Source organism: Dromiciops gliroides, chromosome 4 (genome assembly GCF_019393635.1).
Source record: "Dromiciops gliroides isolate mDroGli1 chromosome 4, mDroGli1.pri, whole genome shotgun sequence".
Classification (NCBI taxonomy): domain Eukaryota; kingdom Metazoa; phylum Chordata; class Mammalia; order Microbiotheria; family Microbiotheriidae; genus Dromiciops; species Dromiciops gliroides.
The window spans coordinates 451,725,134-451,740,247 of NC_057864.1; the positions used below are offsets into that span (position 1 = coordinate 451,725,134).

The following is a 15,114-nucleotide window of genomic DNA, read 5'->3' on the forward strand; positions in this document are numbered from 1 at the left end:
CTTTTCCATCATGAGTCCTTTGGAACTTTCTTGTACCATTGTATTGGTGGGAATAATCTAGTCTATCACAGTTGATCAACATATAATGTTGATGATACTGTGTATAATGTTCTTCTGGTTCTGTTCATTTCACTCATCATCAGTTCATGCAAGTCACTCCAGGTTTCTATGAACTCCTGCTCATTGTTTCTTACAGCACAATAGAATTCTATTAAATTCATATAATACAACTTGTTCAGTCATTCCCCCCAATTGATGGGTATCCCCTCAATTTCCAATTCTTTGCCACCACAAAAAGAGCAGCTATAAATAGTTTTGTACATGTGGGTCCTTTTCCCTTTTTTATGATCTCTTTGGGAAAAAGACCCAAAAGTGGTATTTCTGGGTCAAAGGGTATGCACAGCTTTATAGCCCTTTGGGCATAATTCCAAATTGCTCTCCAGAATGGTTGGATGAGTTCACAGCTCCACCAACAATGCATTAGTGTTCCAGTTTTTCCACAGCTTCTCCAACATTTATTATTTTCCTTTTTTGTCACATTAGCCGATCTGATAGGTGTCAGGTGGTATCTCTTTGGATTTTTAGAAAAATCATTACTCTGCCCTGATGCTATTTTTTTTTTTGCAGGGCAGTGGGGGTTAAGTGACTTGTCCAGGGTCACACAGCTAGTAAATGTCAAGTGTCTGAGGCCAGATTTGAACTCAGGTACTCCTGAATCCAGGGCCGGTGCTTTATCCACTGGGCCACCTAGCTGCCCCCCTGATGCTATTTTTAAAAAAATTCTTGTTACAGAAGTAGGGGAACTTGGCCATTTTGTGAGACCCCTGCTAGGTTTGTATACATCTGTACAGATCTCTGTAATGGTATCTGCATCATGTTTATACCTTGGGAGAGGTAATGGTCCTTGTAATTAAGTGGTTGCTTTAGGGAAGGAACCGTTTCCTTTTTATCTTTCCTTCTTCCAGTGGCTTTGGAGGGCCCCTCTATGACCCAATAACCCTTGATGGATGGATATATAGAGGTGGAGTTTGAATGCCACAGAAGGAGTTTTCTTCTGGAGAGAGACAGCCAACAGACAGAGAAAAGAGAAAGAGAGAAGAAGCAACTTGAAGATTGTCCAAGAACTAAAAGCTCAGATGGGGGCGGGGGGGGGGGGGGAGAAAGCAACTGTCAGAACTGATTATTTGGTTCAAAATATCTCTGTTTTGGGAAAAAATGCCAAGAATGGTCTCATCGTGAGCATATTACCCCTCAATCTTTGGAATAGGACCTGTTCCTTTGTACTTGCAACCCTGGCACACAATTTAAGAGCCTAATAAATACTCGTAAGAACTTGGGGGCAGTGGTGGTGGGAGAAGAGAGGCCTGGGATGCACCACTTGTCTTCATCCCCCAGACTCCTTTCTGAGGCTAAGGAGGGGGACAGGAGAGGTTTCTGCTCCTTCCCTGGTCCTTTCATTTCCGCTGAAAGAGTGAGAGAAATGGGTAGAAGGAGCAGAGAGCAAGCAGCTTTTCGAAGACCTGGGCCGGAACGGCGCAGGGAGCAACATTTCAGCTTCGCGCTCAGTTGGTGAGGGCCTTAGAGACCTGGGTACCAGAAGGTTGCCATGGTTTCGGCAGGCGCGAGTACACGTGCGCAGCTCCGCCCCGCTCCCCCCCCCCACTCCACCCCACCCCATGCGCTCCAGCCGCTTCTTTTCTTCCGCCCCACCCTACTTGGGGAATTTCACAATTTCCGCTTCCGGTCGCGACACAGGCTGGAGGTCAGTCAGTCCCTGAAACGGCTCGTTGAGGATCTAGGTTGTCGGGGTGGAAAAAATATAGGGAAGATTAAAGGGGCCCCAAGAGACCGCCATCTTTTCCCTTACAAAAGCAGACCTGGCCTGGGGCGGAGGGTGGGCTACGGGAGCTCTAAGGGGAGGTCGCGACCACACGTGTGCTTTCCGACGGGGGTGGTGGTGGAATTTTGTCACCGTGGAAACCCGTCTCCTCTCCTTTCCCTGTACCCCATTACGGGCGGCCAAACTCTCCGTCTTGCTAGAGACCTCACGGTCCAACCCCATTCCTTAGCATGTGCGGGCCTCCATGTGCCCCATCTCAGCCCTCAGGTACCCATTTCCCGGAGGCTTTTCGGGCCTCGTTTATAAGTGTATCCAGTTTTTCTTTCTTTCCGTCTATTCCAGCCCGCCCCCCCCCAAAGAAAGATCTGATGAGTATTGACTGACTTTGATTTCCATTTCTCCAGCTGGCAGTCGTCTCTCCATCGCCCCCGCCTCACACACCCACCCTTCAGCTGCTTTAGTCGAAAACTCCTTTCCTTACAAGGACAACCTTGTCCCACGATCATGGCAAATCACCTGAAGTTCATTGCCAGGACTGTGATGGTACAGGAAGGAAATGTGGAAGGTGCATACAGGACCCTGAACAGGTAACTGTTGGGAGATCAGTATCTGTGCCTCCAGATTATAGGAAAAGTGTAAGGCAGCAGGGTTCTTTTCTTTGTCCCTAACATGTATCTAGATCATTTCTAAACCTGTAGTACCTTGGTCCTAAAGAGGTTGAGGGAAAAAGTTCATGCTGAAGTTGAACTGTGAACAGCATTTATTTGGTATGAGTATAGCCCAGTTGTATGTGGAACATGAAGTCAAACATGCTCTTCCTATCCTCGTGGATCTTACAGTATAATTGGAGAATTAAGACATAACCTCATAAAACAGTTTGAGAATATGAATAGTGTGGCCTGTCTTAAGATACTTTGCCTGACTTGGAGTCAGGAAGACCCCCCTCTTCAAATCTGGCTTCTGATGCTTGCTTGCTTGCTTTGCAACCATGGACAAGCAGCTTAACCTCTCTGAGACTCATGTCCAACCAAGTCTTATCTATTAAATTAGAGACTGATCTGCTTTAGTGGAAGGAGTTCCTGTTAAGAAGATGCAGTTCGACAATTAAAACAACATATATACTTTACAATCCTTAAACACCATATAATAAAGATGGTCAGTAATAATCATTTAACATTATTATTAAGCACCTATGTGCTTGGGGATACAAAACCAAACTCAGACCTGAAAGAAAGTTGGTAACTTTCTGCTGGGGAGGATATAGAATGTACAAAAATAAGAAAATACAAGTAATTTGAACAGGGAGAGCATTAATATTTGGGGGAAATCAGGAAAGGCCTCTTGTAAGAGATGACATCTGAACTGTGCTTTGAAGAAAGAGGGATTCTGAGAAAAGATGAAGGGGGAATGAATTCCAGACTTTGGGGACCCTTATTCAAAGACAAGAAAACTGTAGATGGAATGATGTGTATGGGGAACTGCTAGCAGTAACATCTGTCATGAAGAGGTGTTTTTTTTTTTGTTTTGTCTTTTTTTTTTTTCCAGTGAGGCAATTGGGGTTAAGTGACTTGCCCAGGGTCACACAGCTAGTAAGTGTTAAGTGTCTGAGGCTGGATTTGAACTCAGGTACTCCTGACTCCAGGGCCGGTGCTCTATTCACTGTGCTACCTAGCTGCTCCTTGTTTTGTCTTTTAAAGAAGATAAATGTTGATGTGGGTCTTGAGGTAAGTGAGCATGGTATAAAAGATAAGAGTGGATTTCAAGTCAGGCAAGACTTGGATTCAAATTCTACCCCAGACACTTTGTAGTTGTGTAACCACAGGCAAGTCACTACATCTAAGCACTTCAATTTCCTAATATGTAGAATGAAATTAAAGTGAGAAAAGTAATTTGCAGACTTTAAGGTGCTATAAAAATATGAGTTGTCATTAATAAAGGACATGGGCAGACATTTGAGATTGAAGTGAAGAGACACAACAGATCAAAGTACAGAAGTATGAATGGAATGGGAGGTGGCAAAGTTAGGTTAATAAGTGGAGAGCCTTTGGTAGTACTGAGAAATAAAGTTGGATAAGAATGGGGGCAGATGATGAAAAGGCTTAAGTGACAGACTGATGATTTAGATGTGTTAATAATCACTTATATTTATATAGTGTTTTATGACTAAAGCATTTTGAACAGTTTCCACTTTACTGATCTTAAAGTCTTAAGTTTTGGAGCTGGAAGACAGTTTAAAAAAGATACTAAGTGACATCATATCCATTTTATATGAAACAGGTGACCCTTTGATTAAGTGATGCCCAAGGGCCTAAAAGGTGGTGAGTAGGAAGGAGCAGAGAGTGGCATGAAAGCCAGGTCTCTTCCCTTCTAGTGATTTGCTTTCAATATTTCTGATTAAAACTGCTTTCTAGGGGCAGCTAGGTGGCGCAGTGGATAGAGCACTGGCCCTGGAGTCAGGAGTACCTGAGTTCAAATCACGCTGCCCCTTGTCCCTTCTCCTTTGGCCCTCAGTCTTTCCTAGCATCAGGGTCTTTTCCAGTGAGTCCCATCTTTTCATTATGTGGTCAGAGTATTTAAGCTTCAGCTTTAGTATTTGAACTTCCAGTGGATAGCCTGAATTAATTTCTTTAAGTACTGACTGATTTAATCTCCTTGCTGTTGTCTACCAAAAAAAAAAAGTCTCAAAAGTCTTCTCTAGGGGCAGCTAGGTGGTGCAGTGGATAAAGCACTGGCCCTGGATTCAGGAGGACCTGAGTTCAAATCCAGCCTCAGATACTTGACACTTACTAGCTGTGTGGCCCTGGGCAAGTCACATAACCCTCATTGCCCCTCCAAAAAAAAAAGTCTTGTCTAGCACCACAATTTGAAAGTATCAATTTGTGATGTTCAGCTTTCCTTATATTCCAACTCTTGCAGTTATATATTGCTCCTGGAAAAACCATAGCTTTGATGATATGGACCTTTGTCAGCAAGGTGAGGTCTTTGCTTTTTAGTATGCTGTCCAGATTTGCGATAGCTTCCCTTCCAAGGAGGAAGCATCTCTTAATTTCATGGCTGCAGTTGTATCTGCAGTGATTTTTGACCCCAAGAATATAAAATCTGACATGGCTTCCATTTCTTCTCCCTGTTTGTCAGGAATCAAGTTGTTAAGTTAGTTTATTGATGTTAAACTTCATCAGCTTTTCACTCTCCTCTTTCATCCCCATCGAGACTTCTTAACTCCTCTTTACTTTTTGCCATCAGAGTGGTATCATCTGCCTTGGATTATTGATATTGATTTCTCCTGAAAACCTTATTTCCAGCTTTTGATTCATACATCCTGGTATTTTGCATGGTGTACTCTATGTATAAGTTAAATAAAGTGACAATATTCAACCATGTCATACTCCTTTTCCCATCTTAAACCAATCATTTGTTCATTGTTCAGTTCTAACTGTTGCTTCTTGGCCCATATAGAGACTCCTCAGGAGACAAGTAAGATGATCTGATACTCCCATCTCTTTGAGGACTTGCCCTATTTTGTTGTGATCTACAGTCATTGAAAAAAATTAAATTTTTTAAAAAGAGGGAATTGATGTGAATAATGTTTTTTTTAAAGGCAAAACTGACATCTCACATTGTTTAGAGGCTTGTGATGAAAAAGAATAATGATTCCATGGCAGGAAGCCAAGATTATCATCAACTTGGATACAGTTTTTGAGTGCTCACTCATTCTGGAAACACTCATTCTTTGGCTTCCAGTACACTGCTTTATCCTAGTTCTTATACTTGCCTGATAACCTCTTAAAGTCTCTTTTGCAGGCTCATCATCCATCACTTGCTCCCTTTTAAGCATAGGTGTCTCCTGAGGCTCTGTTCTGGATCCTTTTTTCATTCTAAATCTCTCTCTGGTGATCTGAGTTTCTTTTGCTTTCATTTATCATCTATGCAGATGGTTTCCAAATTTGTACAAGGAAACCTAACCTTTCTTCTGAACTCCAGGCTTAAGAATTTAAACCTTTTAAACCTAATCCAACTTGATGCCCCACTAGCATCTGAAACTCAAGGTTTCCTAAATGGAATTTTTCCTTTAGCCCATTACTTCCTCAAATTTTTCTATTTTTATAGATGGCATTAACCATCCTCTCATGTTCCAGGTTTGTAGTTAAGTCCTTAATAAATATTTGTTGATGAATTGAAGCTTTCCCCTTAATTTCATTCTTCTCTCTCTCCCCCCCATTCAGTTAGTTGCCAGTTCTTGTAGATTTTGCCTCTTTACACCTGTCCCCTTCTTTCACTCAACTACAAACCATTTAGGCCCTTGTTACCCATTGCCTGTATTATTGTAACAGTATCCTAATTGATCTCCTTGCTTTGAAGTTTATCGTGTATTACCTACTCAGCTAATCTTCCTAAGGCAGAGCTGATTCTGTCACTTTTCTGTTCAAAAGCCTTCGTTCACTTCCTTATTGCTGCTAAAATAAAATACAATAAGCCTGGCATTTAAAGCCCATGCCTACCTTTCCAACTTTTTCTCATATTTCTCTCCTTCACACAATTTAAGTTTCATCCAGATGAACTCTTCAGTGTTCATAGAATTCAGTATTCTATCTCATACCTCTGTGTATTTGTTTAGGCCATCCTCTATACCTACCCCCCCCCCTTTCTCCTCATCTCTACCCCCTAGCTTCCAAAGTTTATTAACTTACGGATCATCTCTTCTATCAAACCTTCTCTGATTATTCCCTCAATTATTATAATTTTCTCTATCTACAAAACTTGTATACATTTATCTGTATATATACATTGTATCTTTCCAGTAAAATGGAAGCTTCTAGAATACAAGTATTATATTTTTGCATTTGTATCCTTAGACCCTTGCACTTGGTGGCTGCTTATTAAATGTTGATTGACTGAGCCCCATTCCAGAGGAATTCCAAATAGTTTTTTTGTAATACAATTTTGTTATAACTAGGATTTTGTTAAGACTTTCCTGTTTGTAGAACTTGGAATGGGAGGGACTTACTAGACAATAGACCAAAGAAAATTGTTTGCTGTGGAGAGTTTGTTATAATCAGATTGATTAGAAATTGGCTCTAAGGGGGCAGCTAGGTGGTACAGTGGATTGAGCACCAGCCCTGGATTCAGGAGCATCTGAGTTCAAATCCGGCCTCAGACACTTAATACTTACTAGCTGTGTGACTCTGGGCAAGTCACTTAACCCCAATTGCCTCACCCCCCCCCCCAAAAAAAAAGAAAGAAAGAAAAAAGAAATTGGCTCTAAGTTAGCTTGTCCTCCTCATAATCCCCTCAGCAGAAAGTATTCTTTCCTTCCAAAACTTTTTCAGGGACACTTTGTTGGATCTTTGCTATATGCATTACATTCTGTCTCATATCATACTTAGGCATGTGGCACAGTGGATAGAGCACTGGACCTGGAGTCAGAAAGACTCATTTTCTTGAGTTCAAGTCCAGCCTCAGCCACCTAGTAGTTGTATGACCATGTGCAAGTCACTTAACCCTGTTTGCCTCAGTTCCTTGTTTGTAAAATAAGCTGGAAAAGGAAATGGTGAACCACTCCTCTGTTTTTGCCAAGAAAACCCCAAGTAGGGTCATGAAGGGTGGACATGACTGAAAAAAAGTGACTGAACAACGATCCATTGTTCTTCCTAAATGGTTGTTGAATTGAATCTGCCCTGTCCTCAGGTGACCCTGACCCCTGGTGGCAAAGTTAGAGGCTGTGACGTTTAAAACTAAATGTGTGGTCGCCTTAAATTAGAAGCTTTAGCGTCAGTCTTTGGACATTAAGCATTTATTAAAGCATACCAGGTAGTCACATGGAGTTCAGAAAGTTAAGAAAAGGCCTATCTAGCCTAGAGCTCCAGCCTGGTCTGGTTCTTCCTCAAGTCCTCCACTACAAATCTGCTTCAGCCAAGAACTGCTCAGCAAAGTGCATGTGGAAAGTTTTTATAGGTACTGAGGAGAGGCGGTCCTTACACACTGCTTCAAGCCAATTGGTTAGCATTATCCAAATCCATTGGTTCACTGGCCATGAGGGTGAAGGTAAATTAGGTATGATGAGCCTGGAGTAGAGTAGCTTTCCCTGTCTTTGTTTAGTATAGTAGTTACTTTCCTTAGATAATCTTCGAAGTTTAGGCTGAAGGTCTGGGACCAAATTTTGGGGCATCAAGGAAAGTACTTAATGTGTGATTTGTTCTGTTCTTCCATGGGGGAAGCTATTGCAGAAACTTGTTCTATTTTTAAGAAGGCACACTTTAGGTGAACCTTCTTCTGGAATCTTCTCCCCACAGCTTTATCTTGGATTGTCATAGAGTACTCCTGACACCACTTTCAAGCCCTCCAAGAAAAACTGAATGGAGCCAATCCTGTTAAAGCTTCTTTCATAAGGAAGGCCTATTGAGCATGTAGTGTGAGTAGTTAGTATTTTGGCCTTTTGGATCTCGAAATATTTGTAAATTTGGGGGTGGGAAGGGTTCTTTCTGCTTTTCATATTCCTTATTTGCTTATCTTCTGAAGTATCCTCTTTAGCCCTTCATCAGATTTTAAAAAGACCCTTTAACTTCATGTCTAACAGCCCATGGCCAGTTTTTTTTTCCTTCTTGAGTCTCGCAGGTCTTATAGTTGGCATTTTAAAAATTATGACTCGTTCTTTGTTTTAATTACACAGGCAGTTGGTGTTAGCTAAGTAACCAAAATGGCTGAAAAGGGATAGGGGCTAAATTGCTAGCACTTTTGGAGCACACTGGTAACCAGACAAAGGCAGTGTGTGTGCTGGGGGTGCTGTCATAAAACCTATGTGTATTATGTAACTATGGGCCCTTCCTTATTGGTCAGCTAGGTTGAGGGGGAGGAGTATGTGTGCCTGTGAGGGGTTTTTGGGAGGGGAGGGATGAAGTGGTCTTAAGTTAAAAGCACTGGCTGAATGGCTGGCCATTTAGCAAATGAAAGGAGGGAGAACTCGGAGTATGCCCATTTGGCCCCCTTTATCCTTGGTGGCCCATTGAGTATCTTGTGCACACGTTTGGCTTGATATGAGCTGGCTGTGCTGACATGTGAGCCGGCTGTCTTTCTCACTCAGGCAGCTCAGCACCTTTTACATAATCTGTTGAATTCATTAAAACTGGTGACTGGTTCCTTCTGGGCTTGGTTGCCAAGTATCTGCAGTACAAGTTCCTATCTGTTTACAGAAAAGCTCATGGTTGGGCTAGTCCTTCAGTACTTCTGGAGGCGAGCATGTCATTAGTAGCACTCCTTCCCATTTTCTTGTGTACTCTAAAATTTTAGAGCATTTCCATTTTCCACATGAAAACTGTAGGCATGCCATTAGGACTGGTGATTTCAGAGAACAATGGGGTATTTGCCACCTAACTGTGGCAGTAATCTATCCTTTTCCAGAATGTTTTCTCTACTGCTTCGGCAGCATGGGCCCCTTGTTATCTCCCATCAGAAATAATGGCAGTATCCACTTCTACTTCTTTTGTCCAGTATTTTTATGACTATCAGGCTAATCTTTATTCATTCTGTATTCTGATCATATTTCTATCCTTCAACAGATCTGTGATTGCTTTAATGGGGACTCCCTTTGATGAGGTGAATCACAACCTACCCATGGTGCTGCTTCTGTAAAATTCTTGTCTTTTCCCTTCAGTAAACCTTCCATAGGGAAGCTATCCAATGTGCTGGGGATCATTTTCTAGTACTTCTGACACTGTGTTGCTGCTGAAATGTGTCAGCTGTCCATCAGCAGTTCCATGTGACCAGCTCTATTTCTTTCTTTCTTTCTTTTTTTTTGGTGAGGCAGTTGGGGTTAAGTGACTTGCCCAGGGTCACACAGCTAGTAAGTGTCAAGTGTCTGAAGCCAGATTTGAACTCAGGTACTCCTGACTCCAGGGCCAGTGCTCTATCCACTGCGCCACCTAACTACCCCTATTTCTTTCTTTTTAAAAAAAAGATTGGGTTTCCCCATCTTGCCTGGGCTACTCACAAGCCATATGCCACTACTAATTGGCACAGGTCCTTTATCTTGTTCCATTTTCTACCAGGTGGCCCTTCCCTCATCCCAGGGACTTGCTATTTAAATGCCAAATTTAGTGCAGAAACCCGACTGGCACACTCCCCTACAGAGAGAACCCCCAATTTGAAGAGATTGGCCAGCCTCAGCCTCCTTGTTAGCTAGGATTATAGGCATATGCCACTGTGCCAAGTCCCCCTTTCTTTTAAGGGCCACCTCTATCTGACATCTGTGATGTCTCTTCTTTTGTGCACTTTTCTATTGGTAATGTTTTGCTGCTTGCTCAGTCACCATGCTTCTCCTTTGCTCTTTGGCTGATCCTTGGCTTTATTTGGAAACTGTTAGACTCCATGATCCATAGTGATGTAACATCATGAGAAAGTCAGTGGTGTTAAAAAGATGGGCCTTTTTTTTTTCCTCAAGAAAGAAACTTGAGGTGTGTAAAAGTACTGTACAGTGCCTAAAGGCAATGCAGTGTGCTTGCCTGCACTTTTTCTGTCCTGGGTCCAGCTCAATGGCTATCCAAGAGAATAAGGACTGATGGACTGACTCTAGGTTAATTGTCCATCCAGATACATTAACGTAGTCTAGACAATAGACTGGGTTTTTCCAGTGTGCATAGTTATACCACACACCTTTAAATGATTATGAATCTCATTTAGGAGGCTCTTCAATATTCTCTGGTTGATGCAGTCACCACAATGTCATCAGCAAACAGCATCTAGAAGACTCATCCTTATATAATTCTTTCTCTCATTTAGACTCTATGTTGAACATCCTCCATAACATTGGCAAACACCCTTGGCAAGCATATAGCTTCCTATTTTGTGCCCTTTTTGATATTAAGAATTAGAGGATCATCAAACAAAGTATCTCTTGTTTTATCGTCAAAGAACTTTTATCTGATTTCATGTGGTAGGAGACAGACCTTCAAGGCAAGGCTTTTCTCTATCAAATCAAGTGCCTTTTTTTTTTTTTAAACTAATTAAGCATTGTGGGATTTTGTAGTCTCTGTACCTTTCAGTTACTGTAAACATGTAGTCTGCTGCAGAATATTAAATGTGAAAGCCCAGTCTTTTGGGGGTGGGGGATGAGGGTGCAGATCTGGTCCTATCATTCAGAAATCTTAAGTGGTGTCTTATCATCTACCAAGGAAAGGTCAGATTCTTTTGTATGGCAATCAAGACTTTTCCTTCCCTACCCTACCTTTCCTAATTTATCTTATACTACACCCTTCCAGCCAAATTAAATTACTGTTTCCCACACCCTGCACTTTTCAATGTCTTTGGGGGTGCACTGGTAAATATTTAACAACTGGTTCTCCAAACAAAAATGGACACAATCCACTTAGGTTTGATCCGCATTGTTAATTTCCTCCATCATTTTCTTAAATCTAGATAAACAATAAATTAAGTCAAGCCCTGATTTGGAACATTTACTGATGTCCCAGGTGCAAATGCTTCCAGCAAAAATTTAATAACTGCCTCTACTCCCCTATACATCTGGAACATGGAAGAGTCTCCTCCTCTTATTCTATTCTAACCACTTTCTAAAGGCCAACTCAGTCACTATTTCTTGTAATGACCTGTTTCCCTTTGGACTTCATACAGAGCTTTGTTTTATACCTTTAGGTTGCTAAAACTAGAAAAACTCTTAGAAATTATCCTGTGCCTTATATTACGATGAGGAAAATGAGGTTAATGAGGTTATCAGAGAGGTTATCAGTTGCCCAAAGCCACACGGTAAGCCCCCAAATTGGGATTTGAATCCAGGGTTTAGGCTACTACTACATAATCTACTACATAATCTACCTCTCTAATGAAGTATAATTATGCATTATAGTTAGTTGTCTTTTATCAGATTTTAGGTTCCGTGAAAGTAGGCAAGCTTTATATTAGCCACCCCTCAATACCACAGTGCTTTATGTACAGCAGATGCTTAATTAACCCAAGTTGAATTGAATCACAGGCAATTATTTCCTGTCAGGGAAGCCCATTTGCAAATTTCATCCAGAATGTTGGAAGGATCTATTCACCTTTTCATTCTCTCTCCTTTTCACCATGTATTCATCATTAGACCATCCCTTACAGTCTTATGATCTAGTGAGATAACAAATGTAAAACACTTTCAAGCCTTAAAGTACTACATAAACCTATATGTTAGAGGACGGATGCCTTCATAATTTCTTCTTATACTCTTCTGTTATTCTTTCTCAGATTCCTCTTCCTGCCTGTAGCCTGATAGGATCTCTGGAGATGGAATTTCAGAGCTTCAGAAGGGAACTTTAGAGATCTATTACTTCATAACCTTTTCTAGCGTTTTTTTCTCTTTAATTCCTTTACACTCAGCCCTCCTTTCTCTTTCTTTATTTGACCTTGTAAAATGCTGGTCTCCAGTGTGGTACTTGAGGACTCTGAATGATGATAGATGCTGTCTCTAAGAAACACAACTCTAGAAGCAGGTGGTTTCCATCCTTAACTTCAAGACACAGTTTGTGCCATGTTGAGATGTGAATACCATGATTATCACCATGATGCTGCCAGCATGTTTCTGCATTCTAACTACTGTGCATATGCCCTAATTAAAGGTCCTGCTGTTGGAAAGGAGAGCACCATAATACAGTGGATAGAGTATTAGCTCTAGAGGCAGGGAATCTGAGTTCAGATCCTGCCTCTGATGTGTGGCTTCCAGCAAGTAACTGACCCTTTCTGGGCCTCCTAACCTTTAAACTGAAGGGAGTGTTTTAGATGGTCTGTAAGGTTTCTTCTAGCTTTAGATCTGTTGTCCCGGGGTCCTTGGTTCCATTATAGTGGAATTGTGGTTCTCCAGACATCCTAAAAAGTGAAGCGAATTCTCTGAGATGGGACTTTTTTGGACTAGAAGGGAATACTAGTTCCCAGAGCTAATGGCTCTTGGACTGCTTGAGGCCTGAAAATAAGCAAATGGAAATGTATGGAGTCCCTTATAGACCTGGGAAAACTTGTCTAAAATAAGACCCCATGACCTTTGTGAGTGTTTTATTTTCTCTCTAATTCAGGTTAATCTCTTTCCCACTATCTTGGGAGTTGGAAGTGTCCCACTTCTGTATAGCTCTATTCAAAAATGAGTCTCCAAATTACAAATTGTATCTGATAATTAAGTAGCAGGAGCCTGGGTGGGGCAGGGAGACATTGGGTCCTGGGTAGGATCCAGGGGAAGGTTTCAAATGCACCTTCACATTTGTAGTTTACCTAGTTGAATTTTTATCTGGCCTCTACATTCAAAGAACTGCTTTCCAAGCTTTATGGTGCTGATATGGAATCACATCAATGAACAGGACTTGCCACTGAGCAGAATTTGCTGGCAGTTTGTATGTTTCTGCTGCTTTATCCAGCCTAATTCTCACCCCACCTTCTCACGGTAATAACCATGTGTTTCAGGCCCCCAAACCCCCAATCCTTACTGTGACTCACTTATTAGATACAGCGAAGTGATAGAGTAAGCTAGGAATTGGGCCAGGCAAAGAGACCCAGTTATAGAGGGCAGCAGAAGAATGGTGCCTTCACTGCTATAGAACACCAGCTGAGGATGGGTTGAGGAGGCTATTCAGAGAGGGATAATAGGGTCAGTGCCTTCAGGGGGAGGCTTCCTAGGAATTACATAAAGTTATTGGGTGGGCTGACTTATCATGGTTGTCATACTCAACATTTCTGTTTTCACCTGGCTCAGTGGAGAAGGGAAAGGTGAGAGTAAGCTCAAGGAAAGAAGAGATTTTCCCCAAGTTACCTTGTTAAGAGCTTGGGGGTAGAAAGAAGAGAAATCTTATTTATGTCACTGCTTTGGTGGTAGGATACATTTTGATACTATTTCTTTGAAGAACCCAGGGATAATGAGACCATGGTTCCTGAGGACAGGACCATTAGCCTCCCCTTCTTTTGCATTTCTCTACAGATTGCAGTATTGAGTTTTACACATTGCTAGGAAAGTGTTAGGAGTTATCCATGACATCTAACCAATTTGTTTTATCTTTGAAGAATTCTTACTGTGGATGGGCTTATTGATGACATCAAGCGGCGGAGATACTATGAGAAGCCATGTCGCCGACGACAGAGGGAAAGCTATGAGACTTGTCGGCGCATCTACAACATGGAAATGGCACGAAAAATTAACTTCTTGATGCGCAAGAATCGGTTGGATCCATGGCAGGGCTGCTGAGACTAGTAGGGAAAAAGAGACCCAATGTGAAAACTCCCTAGTAGGCAAAAGCAATGTCTCCACGGGTTTGTTCTAAAAACCTAAAAACTGGGGAATTTGATTCCCTCTTTTTCCAGCCATGTTTGCTCCTGCCACCTTTTCAATCCCAATATACTTAGATAAATACGTGCTTTTGTACCAGCTATCTAGAGACTCTTACCCCTACCAGTGAGTAATATCATCAAATGTTCCTCCTTGCCACCATATCTCTCTGATGAATGGAAAAACCCCATAGGACTGTGTCTTTGCCATTCTGAAGAAACTTGGGGGGCGGGGTGGGCAGATACTTCAAAAAAGAATGAGTAGGGGGCAGCTAGGTGGTGCAGTAGATAAAGCACCAGCCCTGGATTCAGGAGGACCTGAGTTCAAATCCAGCTTCAGACATTTGATACTTGTTAGCTGTGTGACTCTGGGCAAGTCACTTAACCCTCACTGCCCCGCAAAAAAACAAAAACAAACAAAAAGAATGAGTGGAGTACAATGCTTTTATTCCATTCCTTGCCCCCTAATAGTTCCCAGTAAGGAAAACTACAGACCACAGATAAGAAAAGTCACCTAGTATTGTTTGGAAAAGTCATCTCTTCTCTCTACTGACTAATTTCCTAAACTGAAGAAGGGTAAGGCTCATGTAGCTGGAATAAACTTTACTTCTGAAAAACCCAACCAGACTACTGTGCTGAAATCTTTTCCCATGGGAATTCCTGAAAAACAATCCAGCCTAACTTTCATGCTTTCTGTCTTTTATTTAGGGTGGGTATGTGTTTGGGGTAGGGGAGCAAGAACAGACAGGAGAATGAGATGGGATTGTGATAATAGCCATAAAGTTAAATAGGGGAGCAGCTCAAATGTGGGCAAGAGGAGAAGATGGAACACACACACGGGACAGACAGAAATCAAAGAAACAAAGTGGAGTTTTCCACCCCACCCCCACTTTCTCTTTCCCCAGCAGGGACTCTTGGCTATATGACACTGACAGCTTGTGTCGTCGGGCCACTATAGAGAAAGCCAGCTGCTTTGCTTCCTCTCCTGC

General features: G+C 41.9%; 1 protein-coding gene across 3 annotated transcripts; it reads left to right on the top strand.

Annotated features, from left to right (window-relative positions):
* Window positions 1–1,680: 1,680 nt before the first annotated feature.
* MRPS21 (mitochondrial ribosomal protein S21) lies at window positions 1,681–14,747 on the top strand. Of its 3 annotated transcripts, none has more exons than XM_043963968.1 (3): window positions 1,681–1,762; window positions 2,245–2,427; window positions 13,865–14,747. In XM_043963968.1, the coding sequence occupies exons 2-3, from the start codon at window positions 2,345–2,347 to the stop codon at window positions 14,043–14,045; spliced, it is 264 nt and encodes an 87-aa protein (XP_043819903.1). In that variant the 5' UTR covers window positions 1,681–1,762; window positions 2,245–2,344; the 3' UTR covers window positions 14,046–14,747. The 3 variants fall into 3 exon arrangements, with proteins under 3 accessions (XP_043819903.1, XP_043819904.1, XP_043819902.1); XM_043963969.1 differs by having other exon boundaries at window positions 1,751–1,799; XM_043963967.1 differs by lacking the exon at window positions 1,681–1,762 and adding an exon at window positions 1,915–2,107.
* Window positions 14,748–15,114: the final 367 nt, after the last annotated feature.